This window comes from Cicer arietinum, chromosome 3 (assembly GCF_000331145.2).
Source record: "Cicer arietinum cultivar CDC Frontier isolate Library 1 chromosome 3, Cicar.CDCFrontier_v2.0, whole genome shotgun sequence".
NCBI classification, from domain to species: domain Eukaryota; kingdom Viridiplantae; phylum Streptophyta; class Magnoliopsida; order Fabales; family Fabaceae; genus Cicer; species Cicer arietinum.
The window spans coordinates 74,503,885-74,525,844 of record NC_021162.2 but is presented as its reverse complement, the minus strand read 5'-3'; the positions used below and the strand labels follow the sequence as shown (position 1 = coordinate 74,525,844).

Sequence of the window (21,960 nt, the reverse complement as noted above, 5' to 3'; positions counted from 1 at the left end):
TGATCAACAGTTATTTGGAGAAAATCAGTTTAGGACACAAGAATTCATTTATAAACCAACATATTAATAGAGTTGGCCAGTGCTATATGATGGTGTATATCTACGTACTTTTTATTTATTTATTTATTTTTTCTTTCAGTTTTGCCCTTTATTTAAACTGCTCTATTTTATTATTCTATATTCAATTAAATAACTATTTAAAAAAAATATCTATACCTTTATTAAAGCAAAAATATATAATATCCTCTATTCGATTTTAATTATAAACAAAACAAACTCATATAAAATTATTGTATTTTAAACACGTCAATTTTATTTGATTTTATAATGTTTATATTTATAGGTAAAAAGAGTGCTTATGTATAAAATGATATGATTTTTTGTTTGTTTAATCCTTTATTTAAATTTTTATTTACATTTTTATAATATGTACAAATCAAATTATTAAAATTTCTTAAATAATAATATATAAAATTTTGTTATATAACGTTTTTTTAATCAAAAAAGTTAAAAGAAACTTTAATAGTTATAAAAATACTCTATAAAATATTTTAAACTCAGTAGATTTTTGTGTTAATATAAAATTTTGTTACTTATACTGTTTTTTTATGGAAAAAAGCAGATATTCTATTGCATATACACTAATAGTTATAAAAATACTCTATAAAAGTATTTTAATGTCAGTAGATTTTTATTTTATTAAATTATATAAAATAATAAAACTACTCTTTTGATAAAATTATATATATATTAATTTATTTTTTAATTGTACTTACCCTTTTTGATTTATATTTATATTTTATTAAATTTCAATTTTATATATTTTAAATTTTATTTTATAAAAATAATTAAATAAATTATTATTTTTTATCATATCATTATAATTTTTAACTTAACTCACACACACGATAAATATTAAATTTAAAGAACATTGTATTGTATTTTATTAATTTATCAAATATTAAATTACGATAAATTATTTGATAACTTATGGACTATCACGTATCTTAGACTATTAAATAGACTTTGACGGTATATTTTGCTATTTAACTTATCTTTTTAATGCAAAATTTGAATATTACATAAAAGTACATTTTATTAATCTCTTAAGTTGTCTTAGCAAAAATCTCTCTCTATTAGATAAGAGATATCAAATTATATGATAAGAATTAAATGTATTTTTTTTTAAGTTAAAATAATAATGAAAATACAAAAAATATACATAATACACATAAACAAGAATTTTTTACAAGACAAGAAAAATAAACAAATTATTAATTAAAGTAAAAAAAAAAAAATCTTACATCGTTTATCGTCTATATAAATAAAAAATAAAGATAAGCAAGATGAAACACCGCAAATTACGTCCTCGATGGGGGTATTTCAGTAATTCGGAGCGTGTCATACCCAAAGGTCGCACGGTTGCAGAAGCCATTTGAACGTTCTCTTGAAAAACAAAAACCTATTTCTCTCTCTCAAATGTCAAGCAAATTAAAATTCCATATTTAAATATTATTAATTAATTATTTAAACAACTGAAAAAGAAACTGTTCAAAGAAACGTTTTTTCTGCAATTTGGATCCTTTGTGCTTCGCTTTCTTCTTCCTCTTTCTCAGGTATCAAATCAAATCCTCTTTCTTTATAAGATTCTCATCTTAACTGCGTTTAATCTCCTCTTTACAATTTCGATTTCGAAATTGATTTTTCTCGGCTTTTCAAATTCACGTTTTTTCCATTTTATTTTTTTCCCCCAATTTCTATACGATTGATCGGTGCTGTCACAATCCCTTATAATTTATGACCAAACTAATTACGGAATCTCTGTAATTATTTCATTGTTTCCTGTTATTATTATATGCTAATTGCTGAATCAGATCTTTGGTCTCTATTAGGTAAAGTTTATAACTTTGTTGCTTCGTTTGTGTTAGGCTTAAAAGGGGATATTGGATGGAAGGGTAACGACATGAATATGATTTAATTTTTGATAAATTGGGATTTTGATAAATTGGTGTTTTGGTATCTGTTTGTGTGTGTGTGAGAACAGATGGTAAAGGGAGGAAAGGTTAGTAGCAAACGCAATTTAAGAAAAAGGGTTCGGTCAAAGGGGGGTGGTTCTGATGATTCTGATGAGGATTATGTGGTTTCGGATGATGCTGGGAATGTATCTGATTGTCCAGAGGACGAGTGTTTCTCTTTGGATGGATGTGCACCTGAGGATAGTTTTGATGATTTTATAGAAGACGAGGATGTGGAAGAAGAGGAGATTCAACGAGTGACGAAATTCAATAGATCGAAGGCCAAAAAGGGTGTAAGGTCTCAGCAGAAGAATGCAAGTAAAACCTCGCGGAAGAGAAGAAGGATTACATGTTCAGCACAGCTAGAAGAACAAGAACAAGAAGAAGAACAATATGAAGAAGATGATGATGATGATGAAGAAGAAGAAGAAGAGGACGACGACGACGATGAAGAACAATACGAAGAACAAGATGAAGAAGAGGACGAAGAAGAAGAGGAAGAAGAAGAAGAAGAAGAGTTAGAAGATGAAGAAGTTGAAGAAGAAGAGGCAGATGGCAATGACAAGGATGAGGATTTCAAATACGAAGAAGAGGATTTCAAATATGACGATGAAGAATTTGTTCCGGAGGAAGAAGATTACACAGACGAGGAGGAAGAAGAAACAAGGGGCAGAAAGAAGAAAAGTAATGGCATGAAAGTTGGCAAGAAGCCTTTGCGGAAAAGGGTTTCTGTGACCAAAAGAAAAGGTCGAAAGAGGAGTGGTTCTAGAGTTTCAAAGAAGCCTGTGAGAAAGAGAAGACGAAAGAATGGAGGTTCAAGAGGGAAAGTACAGTGTGATGATGCAGATGATTTTTTAGATAATGGTCCAACCATCCGAACAAATTGCAGAAAGAAATCAGGCCAGAAAAGGAGAAGGATTCTCATTGAAGATGCCAATTCTGGTTCAGATTATGAGTCTAGACCATCTGATTATGAGTTTACTATCTCTGAAGAAGAAAAAGAACAGGTGAAAGAAGCCATGGAGTTGTGTGGGAATTTGAGAAGGAACTTGAGGAGAGCTTCTCTTCGAATGAAAAATGAAGTGGTTGGAGTACATGAAGAAGATCTACATGAGCAACGGAAGCCTTCAGGACGGAAGGGTAAGGAAAAGATAGAGGAATCAAAAGGAAAGAAGGGGAAGGAAAAAGTAGAGGACTCGAAAAGTGAGGTGGGAAAGCAGGTGTGTGGAATTTGTTTGTCTGAGGAAAATAAAAGAAGAGTAAGGGGAGTACTAAACAGTTGCACTCACTATTTTTGCTTTGCCTGTATTATGGAGTGGTCAAAGGTTGAATCTCGCTGCCCTTTGTGTAAGCAGAGATTCAAAACAATCAGTAAGCCTGCACGACCGACAACAGCAGTTGATTTGAGAGAAGTGGTGATACAAGTGCCCGAACGTGATCAGGTATTTGAATTTTACTTCTTAAGATGTTGACTTTTTGCTTATGGTTTTGAAATTCAATTGGTTAATCTTGATGAAAATGTTTTGATTTTACATTGCAGGTTTATCAGCCAACTGAAGAAGAACTCAGGAGCTATATTGATCCATACGAGGCGGTTATGTGTTCAGAGTGCCATCAAGGCGGAGATGATGGTCTCATGCTACTCTGTGATATATGTGATTCCCCTGCACATACATATTGTGTTGGTTTGGGGAGAGAAGTACCGGAAGGTAATTGGTACTGTGATGGTTGTAGACCAGTTGCTTTGGCATCTTCAAACTCCCAAGCTCAAGAATGTGTTGCTGAATTAACAGTTGGAACCCAAAGCCTGCCTTCTAGACCATCACCTGTTCATATACGAGAAAGTATAGACCTCAACTCAACGTCTTCACCTCATACATCTTTTAGTCAAGGGTTCGGGTTTGGATTCGGGAATCTTTCATCTTCTAGATTTTCTGGCAGAAGTGCCGAAGGAGCTTCTCCAATGTCTGGAGGCGGGGCACCGACTTTATCAGAGAGACGCTGGATACACCGACATATTCAGCAGCTACGTTCGATCGATAGAATGACTTCTACAACTGGCAGAATTAATGGTGTTCCAGCTACCGGTTCATTAAGCAACATGCATAGCTCTGAAATTGATCAAAGTAGGGAACCAACTTGTCAACATACAATGACACAGGACATAGGAACATCCTATCACACATTTTTTGAGGAGGGATTAAGCAACAACATTTCTCCATTAATGCAGAATGGAGATCCCTTCTCCGTAAGAGTAAATAATTCAGGAAGGCCCGTGGTTCAGGATTCAACTATGTTTTCCAACAGGGCTGTGAATGGGGTTATATGGCCTGGACTTTTGGAGACACGCACCTTAACAGATTATGAACCAATCCACCCGTTCAGCAGCAGATCTAACACTGTCAACGTGGCTAGTATGGCGGACCCTACTACCAAAGAAGAAAGTAACTTGCACATTGTAAAGGAGCAGTTGCAGTCAATGGTTAAAAGTCATCTGAAGAACCTGTCTCGAGACACTGAATTGGGTAATTTTTCTTCTATCATTTATTTATCATGATTTGTCATCATTCATTAAATCACAAGGCTGGGACCATTACATGAAATTTGGAATGGCTTTTCCGGTCATATGAAAAGAATCTTCATTGAGGCACCTAAATTGTGTTTCCATTGTTTTGCTTTTTGTTGGTCTTATAAATAAGATTGTTATTAAATTTTTTTAAATGTCATTATGTATTCATTCAGGTTATAGTACTTTCAAGGACATTGCAAGGAGTTCTACGCACACTATACTCGCCGCATGTGGTATCGAGCACAAGAAGAGTGAAGTTTGCATTGTGCCTCCACCACCCGTCTGTCCCCACATTGAATTAATAGCTGGTGGACAAACGAGTATGATTAAAGATTGCTGCTCCTCTTGTTTTGATTCTTTTGTTGGAGATGTGGTTAAAAGTATTTTGGACACCAGAATGTCTTCACAGTGGTTACGATTAGGACTTTAGGCAAAATATTCTTACAATGTGTCCAATGACACACCTTTTTCTTAGGAGTTAAGTTAGGACAAGAAGTTCTTATTTACCTGTTGATGCATACATTGATATGATTTACTAACATTTAACAGAAAGACTGCCCATGTGTTCGTTCTAAACTTTAATTTGTTAAATTTTGCACTTTTACTCATACAGAAGATCATCATGCCTTACCCTGGTTGAAACGATTTAATTAAAAGGAAATAAGAGAAATGGCGTCTCAGTCCAATAACATAATATAATTTGAAAATTAAGTTTTATTCCAAATCATATATTTTTTTCATTCTTTTTGTAGATGTTATTGGTGTGAACGAAGTATCTATCAGTGTTGCCCTTATTAATCTAGAATCTGACCGATTATCTTTAATAGAGTTTCCCTCTTAAATCTCAACAGATCTCAACCACGTTTTTCTTATCGGCAAGACTAAAATTATTAAGGTTGGGAGATTTCGTTGGAGAAACAATTGTATCATGCTATCTCAAACAATGTTGTTGTAAGTGACTTTCTTGCCGGAGAACTTACTATTTCTTACATTTTACTATTGAAGTTAATAAGCCAATCCTTGAATTTAGGTAGCACAGAAAACCATTGTTCAGAATATAGTATTTTTTTCTACTCAAAATGGAAGAGTCCAATTCCAATTCATGTTTAACTTTAGCCATGAAAAGAAAATTCATGTTCAACTTTATGCAAGCCCTTAAATAACAAACCAATACTTTTATTAATATATCATTAAAATTCTCTTCTGACGCCAACAGTTTTTAAATGTGAAATGGTCATGGTAAACCCTCAAACCCAACTCACATAAATTTTGTGCTAACAACAAATATTCATCTACATGTTTATATAATAATACTAATGATTAGCATATAGTCAAATACACCCCATCTGACCGACGGTGGGATACCTATACAATACAGAATACTATCAGCTCTATGTCAGTACAAGAGAAATGTTTTTGACATTCCCATTGTGTCCATCTTCCAACTGTTGCCAGCAGCTTATCTACACACAAATTTAAATTCAGTTTTCCACTGCTCCCACTAATGATATGTTATACACCAGTCCAGTTATTCGATTAGTCTGGTACTGCTCCCACAGAGCCCCACTACTCTCATTTATCAAGTAATCATGCGATTTGGATTCCCTACATTCACCTATCTCTTTCTCTCCCCACCTTGCATATTTTTTTTCTGAACAAAATAAATTAAGGGCCGTGATTTGAGTGATTGACACATCCAATGGTTCACAAAATAACTTGGCTTAGTAAAATGATAGAATAAGATATGATTTTAGCATGTGTCTAACCCAAAGCTGTTCATCGTGTATAACATTTACCCTCATCAGCGTAACCCAACACTCTCCCGAACCGTGTCTTTTTTCCAATGAATATCACACAATAATCCCAAGACAAACGTGAATGTCATGTATAGCAGGAAAGTAACTTCATCTATTTTCATTCAACATTTATAAACTGAAATTAAAGGATAAAATAAAACATTAAATCTGGAAACTTCAGTTCACATACAACATAAATTACATTCATTTCCACATCTTATTTCACTCCGATCAGATACATTCACAACTTCAGGCATACCATAGGTGTAGGGATCGCAAGTGATTGAAGAAGCCCGGAACTGCAGCCACCAGCAGTCATCAGAGATGAATTTCATTCATGAAATGTCGTCAAGGAAGGTGGACAGCAATAGCCCTTGAACAAACTCACATCTTTTTTCCCTTTCTTCCTTATCCTTGACTGACAACGTTGGTGTCTCCACATTTCTGAACAGAAACAATAGACGTGTTAAAAACTAGAAGATCCCATTGGCAAGGAACAACAACTCATGCATTTGCAACAACGCACTTAGACTTAGTTATTGGAACATAAGGTTAAAACTGTTATTGAAACATCACAGAGATGACATTTTGTTAATGGCATAAACACTCACATTAAAAGCAAGTAGATAAATTACCCAATTGCACGTCAGAAGCATAAATAATCAAACTGCTCTATGAAAACAACATAAGGATGGAACTAGAGGCACAAATTAAGTATTGTCATTACTTACTTCCCTCTCTCTCTCTGAAAACAGACAATTAATCCAGTAAAAAAACGTGAACAATGCTCATCCTTTTAAGCTAAAAGCAGCACCTCACCCATCCCCCCTCCCCCCCAACAATAAAAAGCTAGTCATAGATGTGGGTGTGGGTGAGAGGGAACAGGATAAGTTGGAAGAATACCATTTCAGGAAATTTCATCTGGCAAAATGTACTGTTAAAAGCAGTAAAAGTATAGGTTTCTTTTTTTTGAAAAACAGTAAATTTTTTTTTTGAAAAACAGTAAGAGCATAGGTGATTACTCTCCATCCAACCTCATCTCTCTCATTAATTCAAATTCTCTCTCTTGCATTTTTTCTTATCTCTTCCTCTCTTTTGGACTTAAAAGCGTGGATTTGGTTCCTCTACAGTGTTGCACATGCCACCACTGCAAAACAGTTGGATCCAACACTGCACCTGAATCTAAAGACTCTGCAGTGGCTGTAAAGCCACCCATTTTATTTGGGACAGGTGAGGGAAACAGTAAAGGTTTACCAAAATGGTAAATTCAACATATTTGTCTACAATGCACAGAAACAACTGAACATGTTTTAGTTTATCTGCTAACAATGCATGATTTTCTTGACTTTTCATTTAGATTTTCAAAGACATTTATAACAGACAACCTACCTCAGCATACCACAAAGATATGAAAGGTTAGCCTTTCGGGAAGTAGGAAAGATGTATATGTACTACAAGTCCAAACTTTCATATGTTCAGGGTCAGTGGTCATGTAATATTCTAGACTGTCTTCAATTTGGAGGCACAGGAACCGTGGCAAGACATAAAATTTACAGACAAATCTCACAATATAATTATAAGTAATCATAGTGATCATGACATTGTATGCAAAGGTATAAATCATTAGGCCCTCATAAGTTAGTCGGTTAGTGTTCTCATAATCTCAACTAAACCCAATAAAGCCATGCTACCTAAATTGGCATTATTTGAGTTTGAATAATACCATTTCTTTGACATAAAACATGAGTCAAAATTATCAAAAGCAATATTGCATGAAGATCGAAAAACAGCAGAAGGGAAAAATGTGACATCACCACCACATTCAGGAATACTAGCAAAAATAAGCATATTTCATTGAAGAGATAGTAGCAACTTTTTTAATTAAAAAAAAAAAGGAATTGACAAATGAAATAGACATACTGTTTTGGTAGAGTCTCATTTGAGCTTTTTCTGGATTGCCTTGTCCCAGTAAGGAAGTTAGGTTGACTCTGAGAACTGGAAAATTCATCAGCTACAGGCGCTATAAACGATAACAACAGTGGATCAGGTGCTACACTAGACGATGACACTATACATGAAGACCCACCCAAAAGGGATTGCAAACTTCCTTCTCGCATCTCCTTCTTCAATAAAGATAGTGTTGAATAAGATCCACCTTTCCGTGATTTCCTCTTGCGCTGCATGTAATGACTAGTTAAAGAATCCAATTTATCATTTACAACGTACCACCCTGATATTAATATCAACATAACACAATAATGCAATAACAAAATGATTCTAAGATATTATTAAACTGGAAACAACTTCTAATGTACGTGTTATGACGCCGTGGCTAGTTACACAACTTATATCTTTTTTTACATAAATAATCATGTATATCCGACAAGTACAACAACAACAACAAAGGGTAGATTATATATAAGTATAACCACACATTAGAAGTGCATAACTGGATTATGCAGATATCTTAAACAAGTAATCCATTTAGAAAACCTTATACTTGTCCAGCAAGTAAGAGGGTTGGGTTAAAGAGTTTTGATTAACCTTAACAAAAGCGAGAAAAAGAGGCATAGAAAAAAAAATCACTTTCATTTTATGCTAAATTAATGAACCGGGATTAGCTTGAAAGACATGATAGTATTCGAGATCATTTAAGAGTTAGCAGAAACAAATATTAACTAAAAGATAAAAGGATATCTTAAGTATGCTTCCATGTTGTAGGGCAATGTGTGCAACCATATCAACCCCTACCCTCAATGAACAAACGGGACAAACCTGAAAAAAAAGATATCAAAATTATACAGAATTGAACTTTCTATCATTTTGAATATCAAAATTATATAGAATTAAATTTTCCTAATAAAGCGAAAAAGGAGTAAAAATTATTGATAATTTTACTGATGTAGAACATCAACCAAAAGTATTCCTTGTAGGTATGGTACTCCACTAACAAATAAACCTAGAGTACTTCCGTGACTGGGTTTTAGACCCTCTCCAAAGGAAATGAAATATGAATAGTTAACTGCACAAACAGTCTGTTTATAGACCCAAAATAGCCACACCCTGATGAGATATTGAGATAACCTACACAATGTATTTACAAAAATTGATGTTATCCTATTTCATTTCCTTGCATTCAATTTCCTCCTATACCACCAATACATACATATCCTTAGTTTTTAAATGAAAATGTTAAACAATGTACATCGCCTAGTAGTCCTAATTCCTGAAGATATATAAAAACATCCCGCCACACAAATCAACTAAAACCTCACCCCAAAGCTAAACTCTCAACACAAGGTTCTACGCGAGACACCGAGGACAAAATCACAAACAAACAAGCACTTCTAATTTTAAAAGACAAACCAAAAACCCTAATTGAACAATATCTAGATATCAACAACAAAAAACTGAAATGTGGAAACCTAATCCCTTGTGAAAAATTGATACCCCATTTTTGGCTTCAACAGGATGCTCGTCATCAATGTGGCAGCACAATCCAACAATATCAAAATACTCAGAACAAAATGGACATAGAAACTCCTCCTTCACATCATCATCATCAACGTCGTTTTCATCAAAAGCATTCATGAACATATCTAGATTAAAACAGAAAATGAATAATTAGCATAACAGTAATAAGAGTGTTGTTGAGTGGAAGTAAAAGGAGTAGAGGGAGTGAGGTTTGGGGGGGAAATGGAAAAAAGAGAAAAACCTGATCGAGATTGAAGAGCGGAGAGGTATGATTTGGAGGAAGTGAGGGTGGCATAAGAGTGAGGAGCGTTCCAAGAAGAAGAAGAAGAAGAAGAATTATCAGCGTCCATAGATGTAATTGGATAGGGTTTCTTCGATCTCAATCTCAAATTAGAGTGATGAAGGAAAACAAAGTAAAGATTGAAGATTTTGATGTGCGTATGAATGATATGATATGATATATGTGTGTGTATTAATCAACGAAATGAAATTATATGAGATTTTAGATGATGAGGTGCTGTGGCTTCCTTAAAAACAAACTAATTTTCCACACAGCCACCCCAAAACACGTTCTTCTCCGTTCTCCTTCTTTATAGCCGACCACTTTTTCATACTAGTTTTTATTTTTTTCTTCTTTTTTTGAATCTTCCTTTTTCAAAAACTAATTATCTTAAAGAAAATTAAACAATTAAATAAATCTTCTTTTGAATAAAATATCTGTTATCAAAATGAAATGTAATATAAAAAATTAATGTAATTAATCTAGAGAAAATTTAAAATATATATTTTTTAATTATTTAATATCATATATTAAATATAGATATGTTTTTTAATGAAATTAAAATTAAAATTTATTACGTGATAAAATTTTAATCATTTCATTAGACCTATCCCATATGGTAATCTTTCAAATACATTTTTATTTATTTTATTTATGAAGGAGTATTTTAATCTATTTTGAGAAACACAAATGTGGTACCTAGGCTGGTTACTAGCCAGAATATTAGTATAAATAGGCTCTTTAAATTGTAAAATAATGAAATAATATTTATCTATTAGAGATGGTTTTAATCGTAAGAGACTAATTATAGACTTATTTCATTCGAGTGTTTTTAATGAAAGTAGTTTAGAAGATTCTTAACAATCAAGAGTATTTTTGTATGCTATATGTGACTTTTAGTTGTTTAGAGATTTCTCAACAAACTTTTAAAAAGAGTTTCGTAATATTTAAAATATTTATTCGCGTAAAAGATATTAAAATATATTTTTTCTTTTTGTTTTGTCAATTCAAAAAGTAAGAGATATTATATTTTAAATTTAATCAAAACTCTCGTTAAAGTGAAAATTGAGTTAGTATTATAAAATTAAGTTGATATCAACCAACCCACTTAAATATTTATAGTGTATTTCTTACAACTCTACTATTAAAAAAAAAGATTTTAAAAAATAGATTGAGTTTTGTATTTTTTTTCTCCAGAACTAAAATAAATATAAACAAATATCCATATAAGCCATTTTTATTTGATAACAATATAAAACTATTTTTGTGTGAGTTCATGACTCATTGAAATTAAATAAATTTCACTCTAATGATTTTCAGAATCAATACATCATAAGAAAAATATGAAAATTTATTTAATTTATAAAAAAAATATATCAACTTGGTTATTAACAAGTTCAAATATGTGTCAAGTTAGTCCCAAAATATCAACTACTTAATTGTCATATACTGTTAATTTTTTTAATGTATATTATCTATATATTATGATTATTCATAATTTTAATAATTTAACCGTTGTGATTATTTAACAGTGTAATTTTTTTTTAATTGACAATATATATAAATTAAATTTAAACATTAATTAACTTTTGTTTTATATACAATCTCTCGATAAGAATGTTTATTTTGATTTGTCTAAAATATTACTTTTGACAGTCTTAAATAAAAAGAATATATCCAATTTTCCATCGATTTTTGCATTTATTTCACTTGCCATAAGATGGAGTGGATCAACACCTAATTTTTCTTTCTAGCTTTAATTTTGTAGTAAATATCCACACATTATGAAAATCAAGTAGTGTAGACCTCCTTTCATAACTTATAGCAAATTTTTTTTTGTCAACTTTGAAGTTTGAATTATCAAAAGGATAATTTGTAAAAAGTTTGAGTACTATGAATTTATCCTAAAAAAATATTGAAATTTAATAATAATTTTAAACTTATATGACTTGTTTCTGAATACCAATAAATTCATGTTTAATTTTAGTATTTAGTGTATCTTGTTGTATGTGTAATTTCCACATTTGATTTACATGAATTTAATAAGTAAATTTGTAAATATAAAATATTTACGTTAAATACAACTTAAAAAAAATCATACAAAATGAATTATGTCAAAAGCTAATTCCATACAAATTATTGGTTTGCATTCTAAAAAACATAAATATTGATTTAACTCTGTATAAATGTATGCAAACCGAAATTAATACCAATGAGCTCTTGTAGCTCAGTTGGTTAGAGCACCCGTTTAGTAAGCGGGAGGTCTTGAGTTCAACTCTCAACGAGAGCATTATTTTTTTTTTTCCATTCAAGAAACTCTCTTCTCTATCAAACTACTCTACTAATAGCAACAACAACAAATTTTCAATTCTTTGTTTCTTTTCTCCTTCAAATATTCAATTCTTTGTTGCAAACAATTTTTTTGTCATATATCAATGCCAAATACCATAAAAGAAAAAACTAGTCTGAATTCTTCTTCTTCTTCTTGGAGTTGATAATATCTACTTCTCTGAATGATTTTTCAACAAGCCCGGATAGGGTCAATTTCAGATCACATGTCAACCTGGGAAGAATCAAGGATAATGTGTTCACATCTACCATGGCTCTGTGAGCTGTGCCCTCCACTTCAATTTTGTAGAACTCGCGGAGGGCAACAAGGGATGTCGCAGAAAGTTTTGTTCCTGCAATCACTAAAAAAGTTAAAGCTTCCATACAGAAAAAGAAAAAGCAAGGACTTGAGTGTGTGTTTGTTTAGCCGTTTAAACAAAGAAATGGACCTCCAGACTTCATTAGTTCGCGTGCTAAAGGAAGAGTGTCCACAAACAGCCAATTAGGAGGAATCTGCCTAGAACATCGACGTAACTCGTTAATGATGAAGGGTACATCAAAAACACGAGCATTATGAGCAACCCATAACACATATCCCCCAGGTTTCTCGCGGCTTTGAACATAGTGGAATAAGATGGGAACCAGGTCCTCCATCCTACAAAAGAATTCATAAGAATTAAAAAAAATCAATGATTTCCTATGCAAAATTAATTAAATAGTTCCAATAGACTTAATCACTCATCAATGTCTACAAACAAATGGATTCATAGTCATATGGGGAACCAGAGGATAATTGTTGGAAACATGGTGATGAAGAGAAATAAACTCAGACTAACATGATGCAACCATGCACAATAAACTATCGATCCATTTATGGATAGGGAAAGTCTGCTTTTCTGATTGCAAATTGGATGAATAGAATTTTGCATATTCAGACATTAATAAGTTCAAATATAAGCTTTGTATATTGGTGACTAGTGATATAATTAAATTAAATATCTAGACAAATGACTTTACCACACACAACAATTTAGATCCATGATGACCATGTCTACCACTTCATCCCCACATCTGTGAAAAGATGTGACACGAGTTGGGTCACATTCTCCCACACCAATTTAGATTCATGATGACCATTTCTATCACTTTCACCCCACATCCTTCCAAACATGTGACTGTATCCATCCAACAAACTCCTCATAAAATAAACATAAAAAGTGAACTCTCAGTTGCAACCATTGTATAACAAGTATATAGCATCTGATTCCAACCCATAGCATTAGTACATGGTTAGTGGAATCTTCTTCAATACCTTTTGTAGACTCTTTATCAGTTTAAACTGTGCCTAATCATGTCGGTTGATCGTATACATCAACAAGGAAAACTATAGTGGTTCTACTAACTTCCAAATATTGACTCGGCAACTATTTATTCCCACAATAAGTAGCCACTAACTAATCTAGGACAGTGCTACACCCATTTCACAATGAAAGATGATTAATGGAGCATAGGAAGGCTTCAACAATGTGCAATGATTTAAAAACCATCCAAATACACTCCAAAGTAACACATTTTCTGTAGAAGAATGTAAAATAACAAATGAAATTAAAAATTGAAAAGCTCAATTTTTTTAACTCTTCAAGTAAACCGGTAAAAACTAAATTGTGATTACAAATGGCCATACCATGACCGCCAGGAGACATAGTGGTATAACGAAAACAAAAGTACATCTCCTGCTGTCTCCTTCCCAAATTTAAAATTATTTTGGGATCTTTGCCAAAATAATTGTGTTTGAGGCACTTTTGCTGCCCCTCCTATATTAACAACTATTTGTCCAACCAAATAAATTCCACATATAAGCAAAGGTTGTGATGTAAGGACAAAGGACAAAGTAGAATACTTTATTTCACAAAGGTAAGCATAATCTCCAAGAGCCATAGAGTTGGTTACCTTGGAATACCAGGTTTGTTCACCATCTGAGTTGTAATGCCATGAATAGCTGAATTAGTTACATCGCGTTGAGGATTTACCAAAGTTTGGAAAGTGCTGTTTGGACCACCCTGAAGATCTCGAAGTGCAATCTCGATGGTCCTGTCATTCTCTCGGCTAAACCCGGTGGTCTCAATGTCAAAAACAATAACAGTGACTAAGCTAGACAAGTCTTTATTCTGAGCTATCTCTTGTATGTTACAGTGCTGAACTTCCTGTAGTTGACCTAGTTGTGTTTTATTTACATTTATTGTGGAACTTATTGAAATTGTTTCGCTCAAAATTTCAGGCTTGGTACTTCTTGATTTGGTGCCCCCGCCTTCTTCTGTATCTGTAGTTATAGGTCTTCGAGTCCACTTTTTTCTGTGCCCTCCCTGAAGTCCATAAATTCTAGAACCAAGTGGCCTGATGCTGAAATTTTTTTCACAAGTGTTATTGAAGTTGCGGAAGGTTTCACCCCAATTATTAGCTAAGCTGTGTATTCTGCATCTAGGTACTTGCAAAAAGGAAAAAATCATGGAGCCAGTCTTCATCTGAATTCAGTAACAACTACTAAGAAGATTAGTTGATCAAGAATACTTCATCAAGTGAGCAATCAGATACTACCTGAAAAGTACAAAATATTGAGACACACATGAAAAAATACAGAGACAGAGGCATATGAGTTTGATCTCCTAATGCTATAATATCTAGCATAACAACAAGCCATAAATACATAATTAGTAGTTACAAAATAAAAATTCATGAATAATAAAGAAAGAAATCAAACTAAAAGAAAAAATCAGCAGCTGGACTTGATGGATTTCTCCAAAATATTTTCATGCCAAGAATGACAACCAGATCCTGTGCAAACCATATATATAAAAACTCCTATCCTTTTCGAGTCAGAACAAAGAATTGCAGAAAAAATCCATTTGAATAAGCTACCACCATGAACTAAATGATGAATTACAAAACCATATGGTTTTTGCCACACAGGGTCAGCAATAGAATCCTGCTGGAAAGTAGAAAAGTACAGAAATTCATTGACCTAGAAGAATTTCAGCTCAATACTCTTAAAAAGAAAAGTACACCAGCATCAATTTCTACAAAATGTGCAAAGCTGTATCCACATTTAAGGTGTGGTAAGGTAACAATAGTGCTTTATAAATTGCAATGAGTTAAATCTAGCTCAAAGAATGTAACAGAAAACTAACATTTTAACAAGCAAACCAATCGTAGAGGGATTTTCAAGATGCAAATATTGTAATTTCCGTCTTATAAATCAGCCAAGTACAATCTATAACCAACAGAGAAAAAACACAAATAATTGCAAGAACAAGGACATACGACATGCTACCTGTTTGAATAAAAAAACGTAATATAGTTTGACATTAGTTGTGTGAAAACAATAGACGAACACTTCCTATGCATATTCCAAAAAGATAGAAAGAATGGTTGAAAGAATGGAGAAAGAAAATGAATTACCTGAAAGATGGTGTGAAAGGGAAGTTGAGAGAGAGAGAGAGCCCTGTTCAACTTAACAACGTCGTAAGTTGCGGATCGCCTCTTGTTTCTGTTTCTTCCACTTTAAGAACACTTACACAACACTCAATTTCCCTCTTTTTTATTCAATTCCCTCTTTTCATGTTATCTTATTTCCTTCATCTGATTTTTTTATTTTATTTTTATTTTTATTTTTATGTCGATAAGAGGTAAATACTGTCATAAAGTTAAAAACATCCATAATATATCAAATTTGATTTAAAATATGATGTTTAACCTAAGTTTTAATATTTTATCTTTTGAACTATAAAATGGAGGAAAAAAACAGACAATTTGTATGAGTTAGGAACTAAAAAAAATCAGAATTACAAATATTTATATGTCATTCTTTTAATACTAGTATTTGTAAGACTAAAGAGAAAATCAAATACTTTAGTATAAGGCGTGAATACGGTTATGTCACATGCAACAATGTGCTTAGTGCTTCTATATTTTTTTTGTTTTGTTTCAGGTAAGAAGATGAGGTATACAATTATCCGTTGGCGACCACAACTAGTTACATACGCACACGACTTTATAACAGCCGTGTTTTGGTCTATTGAGATTAATATTGGATCATATCATGTGCGACTATGCTTGCTTGAGATGGTAGCATACGTCAAGGTTGAGTGGTTTCTTTATGTTTAACTTATTGTAACACATCTCTCTTTAAATTCAATTTATTTTCGTTTAAATTATTTAAATTTTTACTTTTTTAATTTAATTATTTAATTTACGTCATATTTATTTTTTTAGTCTTTTATCTCATTTTAAATAACGATTTAAACAATTAAAAACACATTATAATTAAAAATTCTATCAAATGTTACAAAAATAAATTTATCATATTTATCATTTCGAAAACAATTCTAAAATTTTATAAATAGTCTATATTTCTCGATTTTTCTATTATCATTTAAATACATATATAACCTGTCAAACTTGTAATAAATGTTTATATATATAATCAATATAGTTAACTTTATTCACTTGTAAAATAGTACAAATAATCAATTTATTAGATTATTTGAATTATATTATAATAGTAACTCAAAAAAATTATTAAATTTAATAGACATCATATGTAATTTAATAAAACTTAAAGACTAATGATAAAAGTAACATATAACTTAAATGGCTAAATAAAAAAATAAAAAGTTAAAATGATATAAACAGAAACTCTGAACTAAACTTAGATGACCAACATGTAAAAAAAACTTGCAGCTATTTTTATAAAACATAAAAGACCTCACAAGTATTTTGCCTACCTTTTTTTTTTATTGATTTTATATGCCAAATTCTTTTTGTTATAGTCTAGATTTTATTTATTTATTTGTCACGGCCTATATTTTTAAAAGCGCAAGGCCCAAACTATACAGTACTTTTTTGGGGTACAAAGCATGGGCTAGGCCTCAAAAGAACAAACATACATTTTGACTTTGAGAAAGGGAATTGTTAAACAAAAAATACTTATACCCTTATTACATTTCTTTTTCTTGGACAAGAATACTCTTACTGTAAATTTAAAACTTACCCTAAACAAAAATGCATACTGTAAACTAACCTTGAAGTTTAGAGTATACACTTTTTAAAAGTGTATGACGGAAAATTTAACTAAAAGAAAACAATGTAATTTGTAGGGTATATTTAGCAAATCTCTTTGAGAAAATGTAATGGACCATCAAAGTGACTACATGCCATAGCCCAATGTCAACCTCACCATAGCAAAGCCTTGAAGAAGAAGCTTCGCCTGCGTAATCAGGGTGTAGGAAATTTTACTTTGTACCTCCACTGATATACTTATACCTCCACAATATTTTGAAAATGTCAACTTTACCATTAAAATCTTTTCCGATTTTGCAAACTCAAATTCACTTTTATTTATCATTCAAATATTTTCAGACCAATCATTCCAAAATTTCCGGTACGTAAAAGATTTTCAGAAATTATCGAAAAACTTTTTATAAAATATCCGGTACAAAAAGTTGAAATAAAAAACCTTTGAAAAAGTTTTTCAATACAAAAGGTTAAAAAGGTGTGTACTGAAAACCTTTAAAAAGAATTTCGATGCAAAAGATTAAAAATATAAACTATCGGAAAACGTTTCACAAGTTTTCCGATAAATTCTTTTGTACCGAAAAACTTTAAAAAAAATTTCTTGTAAACACATTTATTTTTTTTATTTTAAAAAATTATTATTTTATTTAGACTAAATAGCTCCCGTAGTCCGTTAACTTAATTTAAGAAAATTAAAATTATTTAATTATTCAATTTCAATTACCTTCAAATATTTAGATACAATTACTTTTCAGTATTTTATGTTTTTAAATAATTTCAATTTTACTCTTTAAGTGGATTTCTGTTAAAGCAACTTTAAAAAATTCTTTCTGTTTTCTTCTCAATTTTCTTCTCCTTCACATTTCAAAACTTGTTGTTTGGTTTTCTCGTTTTATTCTCCCACTCATTTGAACGATAACAAGAAGGAACCGAAGAAGAAATCAGTGAACGATAACAAGAACGAAATCGAAAAATACACTGTCGGAATCAAGCTTCAAGAAATCGTAAACCCACATTGACATGAGAAGAAAGGTAATGTGTTGGTATTTATTATTTGCATGTGTTTGATTTTTAAATGAGTTGATTCTTGCATGTGTTGTTTATTAGAGTCTAGGGTTTGTGGTCCACACATACATATTCCTTCCTCTTTTTCTAAGATTATGGGATCATGTTTGTGGTCCCTACCATTTGATTATAGTTTTCTATTAATGAGTTTTTTTTTTTTTTGTCTTTTCAATGTATAAAAAGCAAAATCGATGTCTTTTTTGTTGATGTCCATCATGGAGGGTATTTTTTGGATGACACAATGGAAGTGTACGAAGGTGAAGTGTCAAATTGGAAATGTGATGTTGATAGGTGGAATTACTTTTAGATTTTTGATATTGTTAAACAAATGAGGTATCTTGAAGTTATTAGTATATGGTATGAGTTGTGGGGCTATGGAAATGGTAAATTTTGCCAAGGCTAATGAAAAAGTGAAAGATCTTATTCATCCAGTATCTCAGCTCATATTTGTGGATAATGTGCAGATTAAGGCTCAAATAGATTAAGCTAAACAAGCCCATCAAGAAACTGCTCAAGTAGGAAATGATACACATGAACCAACCTAATATGCAACCCAAACATTAGCCTTTGTTTATTAGGATCTGTCACTTTTAGATATGTCATTTTGTTTATGTCTTTGTACAACCTGAAACATGTTTACTTTCTATCGGTTTATGTTTCTGTTAGTTTATGATCAATTTATTCTATTTTGTGTCTTTTATACCACTTAAAAAATATTTACTTTGTTTTGAATGAAATGGAGTGCGTTTGTAAAATGAATTATGTGCATTAATGAATTATGCATAAACATATATAAGGACATTCTGCATTCTTTAAGGACATAATGTATTGGGTGTCTTATGAATTATGCATTCTTTATGAATGAATGAATTTTGCATCTCAATTTCTCCATAATTCTGTATTGTGAATTATGCATTATGTGGTGGCTTTATTCATTGTCTAATACTCCAATACTATATCAATTTGATTTTGTGATAGAAAGTAGCTAAGCAATACTATATCTTTCTAATTTTTTGAGATTTAGAACAACATGATTCCTTTTTTACTATAAAATTTGATCATTTTTTTTTTGTTCATCAGATGTTATTAGAGATAATTTTTAGGCCCATTCAAATTCAGTGAAGTTATTGAACTTGCTCATTCAAATTCAGTGAAGTTATTGAACTTGTTTCCTATTGTGTTGTTTCCTATTGTTTGTCAATTTCATATTGGCAACAATGTTATAGCAAAATGCAAACAACATATCTTAAAGGATAAATAAGAGTTAATATTGAATATGTGGAAAAATATTATGTATTGCAGTGATGAAAAAAAGTATATCATGCGCTTGCACATGTATGAACAATCATGTGTTGATAATAACGTGTTTGTTCATTATGTGAAAGAAACTTGATTGACTTCATATAAGCAAAAGTTTGTTAAATCATGGATTAATCGAGTGATGCATTTGAAGAACACAAGTACACGACTAATAAGTATATCATGTCACTATAAAACTTCGAATTTGTAATTTTACTATAAGTTTAAATATGTTGTTGGTCTTTGCGAATATGTTTTGATTTTAGTCCCTATAATTTTTTTTTTTTTATTTATACCCTTGCAAATTATAACAAGTTTTAAAAAAGTCCTTTATGAATTTTTTTAGTAAAAAAAATGGGAACATGACTAATTTTTGATGAAGTGACACATAGTGATTGTGTAATTGTTGTTGATTAGACAATATTTAATATCTAAAATTAAAATTCATTTTATTAACTCATTTAATTATTTAATTAAAAACATAAAATTAATTAATCATTTTAATTAATAAATCAATTGAATAATAAAAATTCAATAATCTTCATCTTCAACCCCGAATTTTTTAATAAAAACTCAACAATCTTCATCTTCAACCCTAATTTTTTCATCTTCAAATCACAATTTCTCATATATGAATCCAAACTCTAAAATTCTAATATCTCATTTTTCTTACACCACACCTATAATCTTTGTCATAACTGTCAATCTAACTTGTAGTGTGCACCACTTATCTTCTTAGTTTCGTCACTTCTCTCATCAACAGACACCTCTAATAAAATTATGGCAAAATTATATGTCATACTTTATATAGGTTGAGTGGTGAACTATAGAACTCATCCCTAATATGAATGTCTAATAGATTAACATCATCCAAAGTAATCATCATTTCACCAAATCATGTGTGAAATGTCGAAGTTTCAGAGTGCCTTATTTCTACAAATGCAAAAAAACTCATCCCTAATATGAATGTCTAATAGATTAACAACATCATCCAAAGTAATCATCATTTCACCAAATCATGTGTGAAATGTCGAAGTTTCAGAGTGCCTTATTTTTACAAATGCAAAAATCAACTTGTTCCGATAACGAGGTGCGTTCCAAAAATATTAGAAAAAAAATTCAATAGCTCCAAATTTTTTTCAAAAAACTGAAATAATATTGTTAATAAAAATAATAATTTTTAATATTTATAAAGACAAATATGTCTGTTTATTACATTTGTGGAGTAAAAGTCTAATATAAAAACTACACAGTAAAAGCTAATTGTTGGGTCAAACAAGAGTCACTACATAGTGTAGTTAATAAATTTTAGCTAAACATAAATTGTTCAAAAAATTTGAATTTTTGACTAAATTTTATTTGCATTTTAATTGATTTCTAGGTTATTAAGACTCTTTCTCTTTTAAAAAATACACAGTTAACAACGAATATTAGACTACTAAAATTTAAGCCATACCTATATTTATGTTTTAAAAATTATAATATTTTAATAGAGACAAAATTTTCTATTTTATGTATCCTTTATTCCCTTTCATATTCTCCGCGTCCATACTTTTTTTTTTGTGATACACTGTATATGTGTATATAGTTTTCGGCAATGTTTTGATATTTAATAGGCTTAATTGCACTTTTGGTCCCCCTATTATAGGTGAAAATTGAAAGTAGTCCCCCCATTTTGTTTCTCTCCAGTTTTAGTCCCCCAAACAGAATTTGAGTCCAAATCATCATGAGTTGGCATTTTTTTAATGACGTGTCAAAAAAAAGCTGACGTGGCAGACGCATACGTGGAATAAAATTATTATTATATTATTTCTAATTAAAAAATATAATTTATATTTTTAAAATCATTATTATAATTGTTAAAAATTATTATTAAAAATAAAATTTATTTGTTATAATTAAATTAAAAGAAAATGAACCCTAAATTGAACCAGAAGCATCGTTCAACAAACAGCCCCAATTCAAAAGCTCCCAAATCGATTTCGATTTCGATTTCTTCATCTTAAACAGATTCCGATTCCGATTTCGATTTCGATTTCGTCTTCATTGTTGGTCACCGTCTTC

At 31.1% G+C, this 21,960-nt stretch overlaps 3 protein-coding genes and 1 non-coding gene across 6 annotated transcripts; 2 read left to right on the top strand and 2 right to left on the bottom strand.

Moving 5' to 3' along the window:
- Positions 1-1,395: 1,395 nt before the first annotated feature.
- On the top strand, positions 1,396-5,160 carry LOC101513900 (uncharacterized). 2 transcript variants are annotated; one of them, XM_004494500.4, is made up of 4 exons: positions 1,396-1,616; positions 2,045-3,457; positions 3,556-4,540; positions 4,758-5,160. In XM_004494500.4, the coding sequence occupies exons 2-4, from the start codon at positions 2,045-2,047 to the stop codon at positions 5,012-5,014; spliced, it is 2,655 nt and encodes an 884-aa protein (XP_004494557.1). In that variant the 5' UTR covers positions 1,396-1,616; the 3' UTR covers positions 5,015-5,160. The 2 variants fall into 2 exon arrangements, with proteins under 2 accessions (XP_004494557.1, XP_004494556.1); XM_004494499.4 differs by having other exon boundaries at positions 1,929-3,457.
- A 1,288-nt stretch (positions 5,161-6,448) lies between these two features.
- Positions 6,449-10,409, bottom strand: LOC101512621 (protein DEHYDRATION-INDUCED 19-like). Its single transcript, NM_001364862.1, has 5 exons — positions 10,096-10,409; positions 9,831-9,979; positions 9,078-9,155; positions 8,301-8,563; positions 6,449-6,824 (listed from the first exon to the last, which is right to left on the bottom strand). Exons 1-5 carry the CDS (start codon positions 10,202-10,204, stop codon positions 6,716-6,718), a joined length of 708 nt encoding a protein of 235 aa, NP_001351791.1. The 5' UTR covers positions 10,205-10,409; the 3' UTR covers positions 6,449-6,715.
- Positions 10,410-12,219: 1,810 nt separating this feature from the next.
- On the bottom strand, positions 12,220-16,078 carry LOC101513142 (exonuclease DPD1, chloroplastic/mitochondrial). 2 transcript variants are annotated; one of them, XM_004494495.4, is made up of 4 exons: positions 15,919-16,078; positions 14,413-15,057; positions 12,912-13,117; positions 12,220-12,815 (listed from the first exon to the last, which is right to left on the bottom strand). In XM_004494495.4, the coding sequence occupies exons 2-4, from the start codon at positions 14,982-14,984 to the stop codon at positions 12,595-12,597; spliced, it is 999 nt and encodes a 332-aa protein (XP_004494552.1). In that variant the 5' UTR covers positions 14,985-15,057; positions 15,919-16,078; the 3' UTR covers positions 12,220-12,594. The 2 variants fall into 2 exon arrangements, with proteins under 2 accessions (XP_004494552.1, XP_004494554.1); XM_004494497.4 differs by lacking the exon at positions 15,919-16,078 and adding an exon at positions 15,791-15,908.
- TRNAT-AGU (transfer RNA threonine (anticodon AGU)) lies at positions 12,351-12,424 on the top strand. Its single transcript has one exon. It is a non-coding gene; the product is annotated as a tRNA-Thr (tRNA).
- Positions 16,079-21,960: the final 5,882 nt, after the last annotated feature.

Bases quoted from the DNA above. Each gene is read 5' to 3' on its own strand.
- LOC101513900 (XM_004494500.4), top strand. From the start codon at position 2,045: ATGGTAAAGGGAGGAAAGGTTAGTAGCAAACGCAATTTAAGAAAAAGG. The intron at 3,458-3,555 runs GTATTTGAATTT...TTTACATTGCAG, and splicing joins AAGTGCCCGAACGTGATCAG to GTTTATCAGCCAACTGAAGA. The intron at 4,541-4,757 runs GTAATTTTTCTT...GTATTCATTCAG, and splicing joins GTCTCGAGACACTGAATTGG to GTTATAGTACTTTCAAGGAC.
- LOC101512621 (NM_001364862.1), bottom strand. From the start codon at position 10,204: ATGGACGCTGATAATTCTTCTTCTTCTTCTTCTTCTTGGAACGCTCCT. The intron at 9,156-9,830 runs GTATCAATTTTT...CTTTTTTTTCAG, and splicing joins CTGTTGAAGCCAAAAATGGG to GTTTGTCCCGTTTGTTCATT. The intron at 6,825-8,300 runs GTATGTCTATTT...GTTTCTGTTCAG, and splicing joins AATGAGACTCTACCAAAACA to AAATGTGGAGACACCAACGT.
- LOC101513142 (XM_004494495.4), bottom strand. From the start codon at position 14,984: ATGAAGACTGGCTCCATGATTTTTTCCTTTTTGCAAGTACCTAGATGC. The intron at 13,118-14,412 runs GTAACCAACTCT...ATTCTTTTGTAG, and splicing joins AACAAACCTGGTATTCCAAG to GATGGAGGACCTGGTTCCCA. The intron at 12,816-12,911 runs GTCCATTTCTTT...TAGTGATTGCAG, and splicing joins CGAACTAATGAAGTCTGGAG to GAACAAAACTTTCTGCGACA.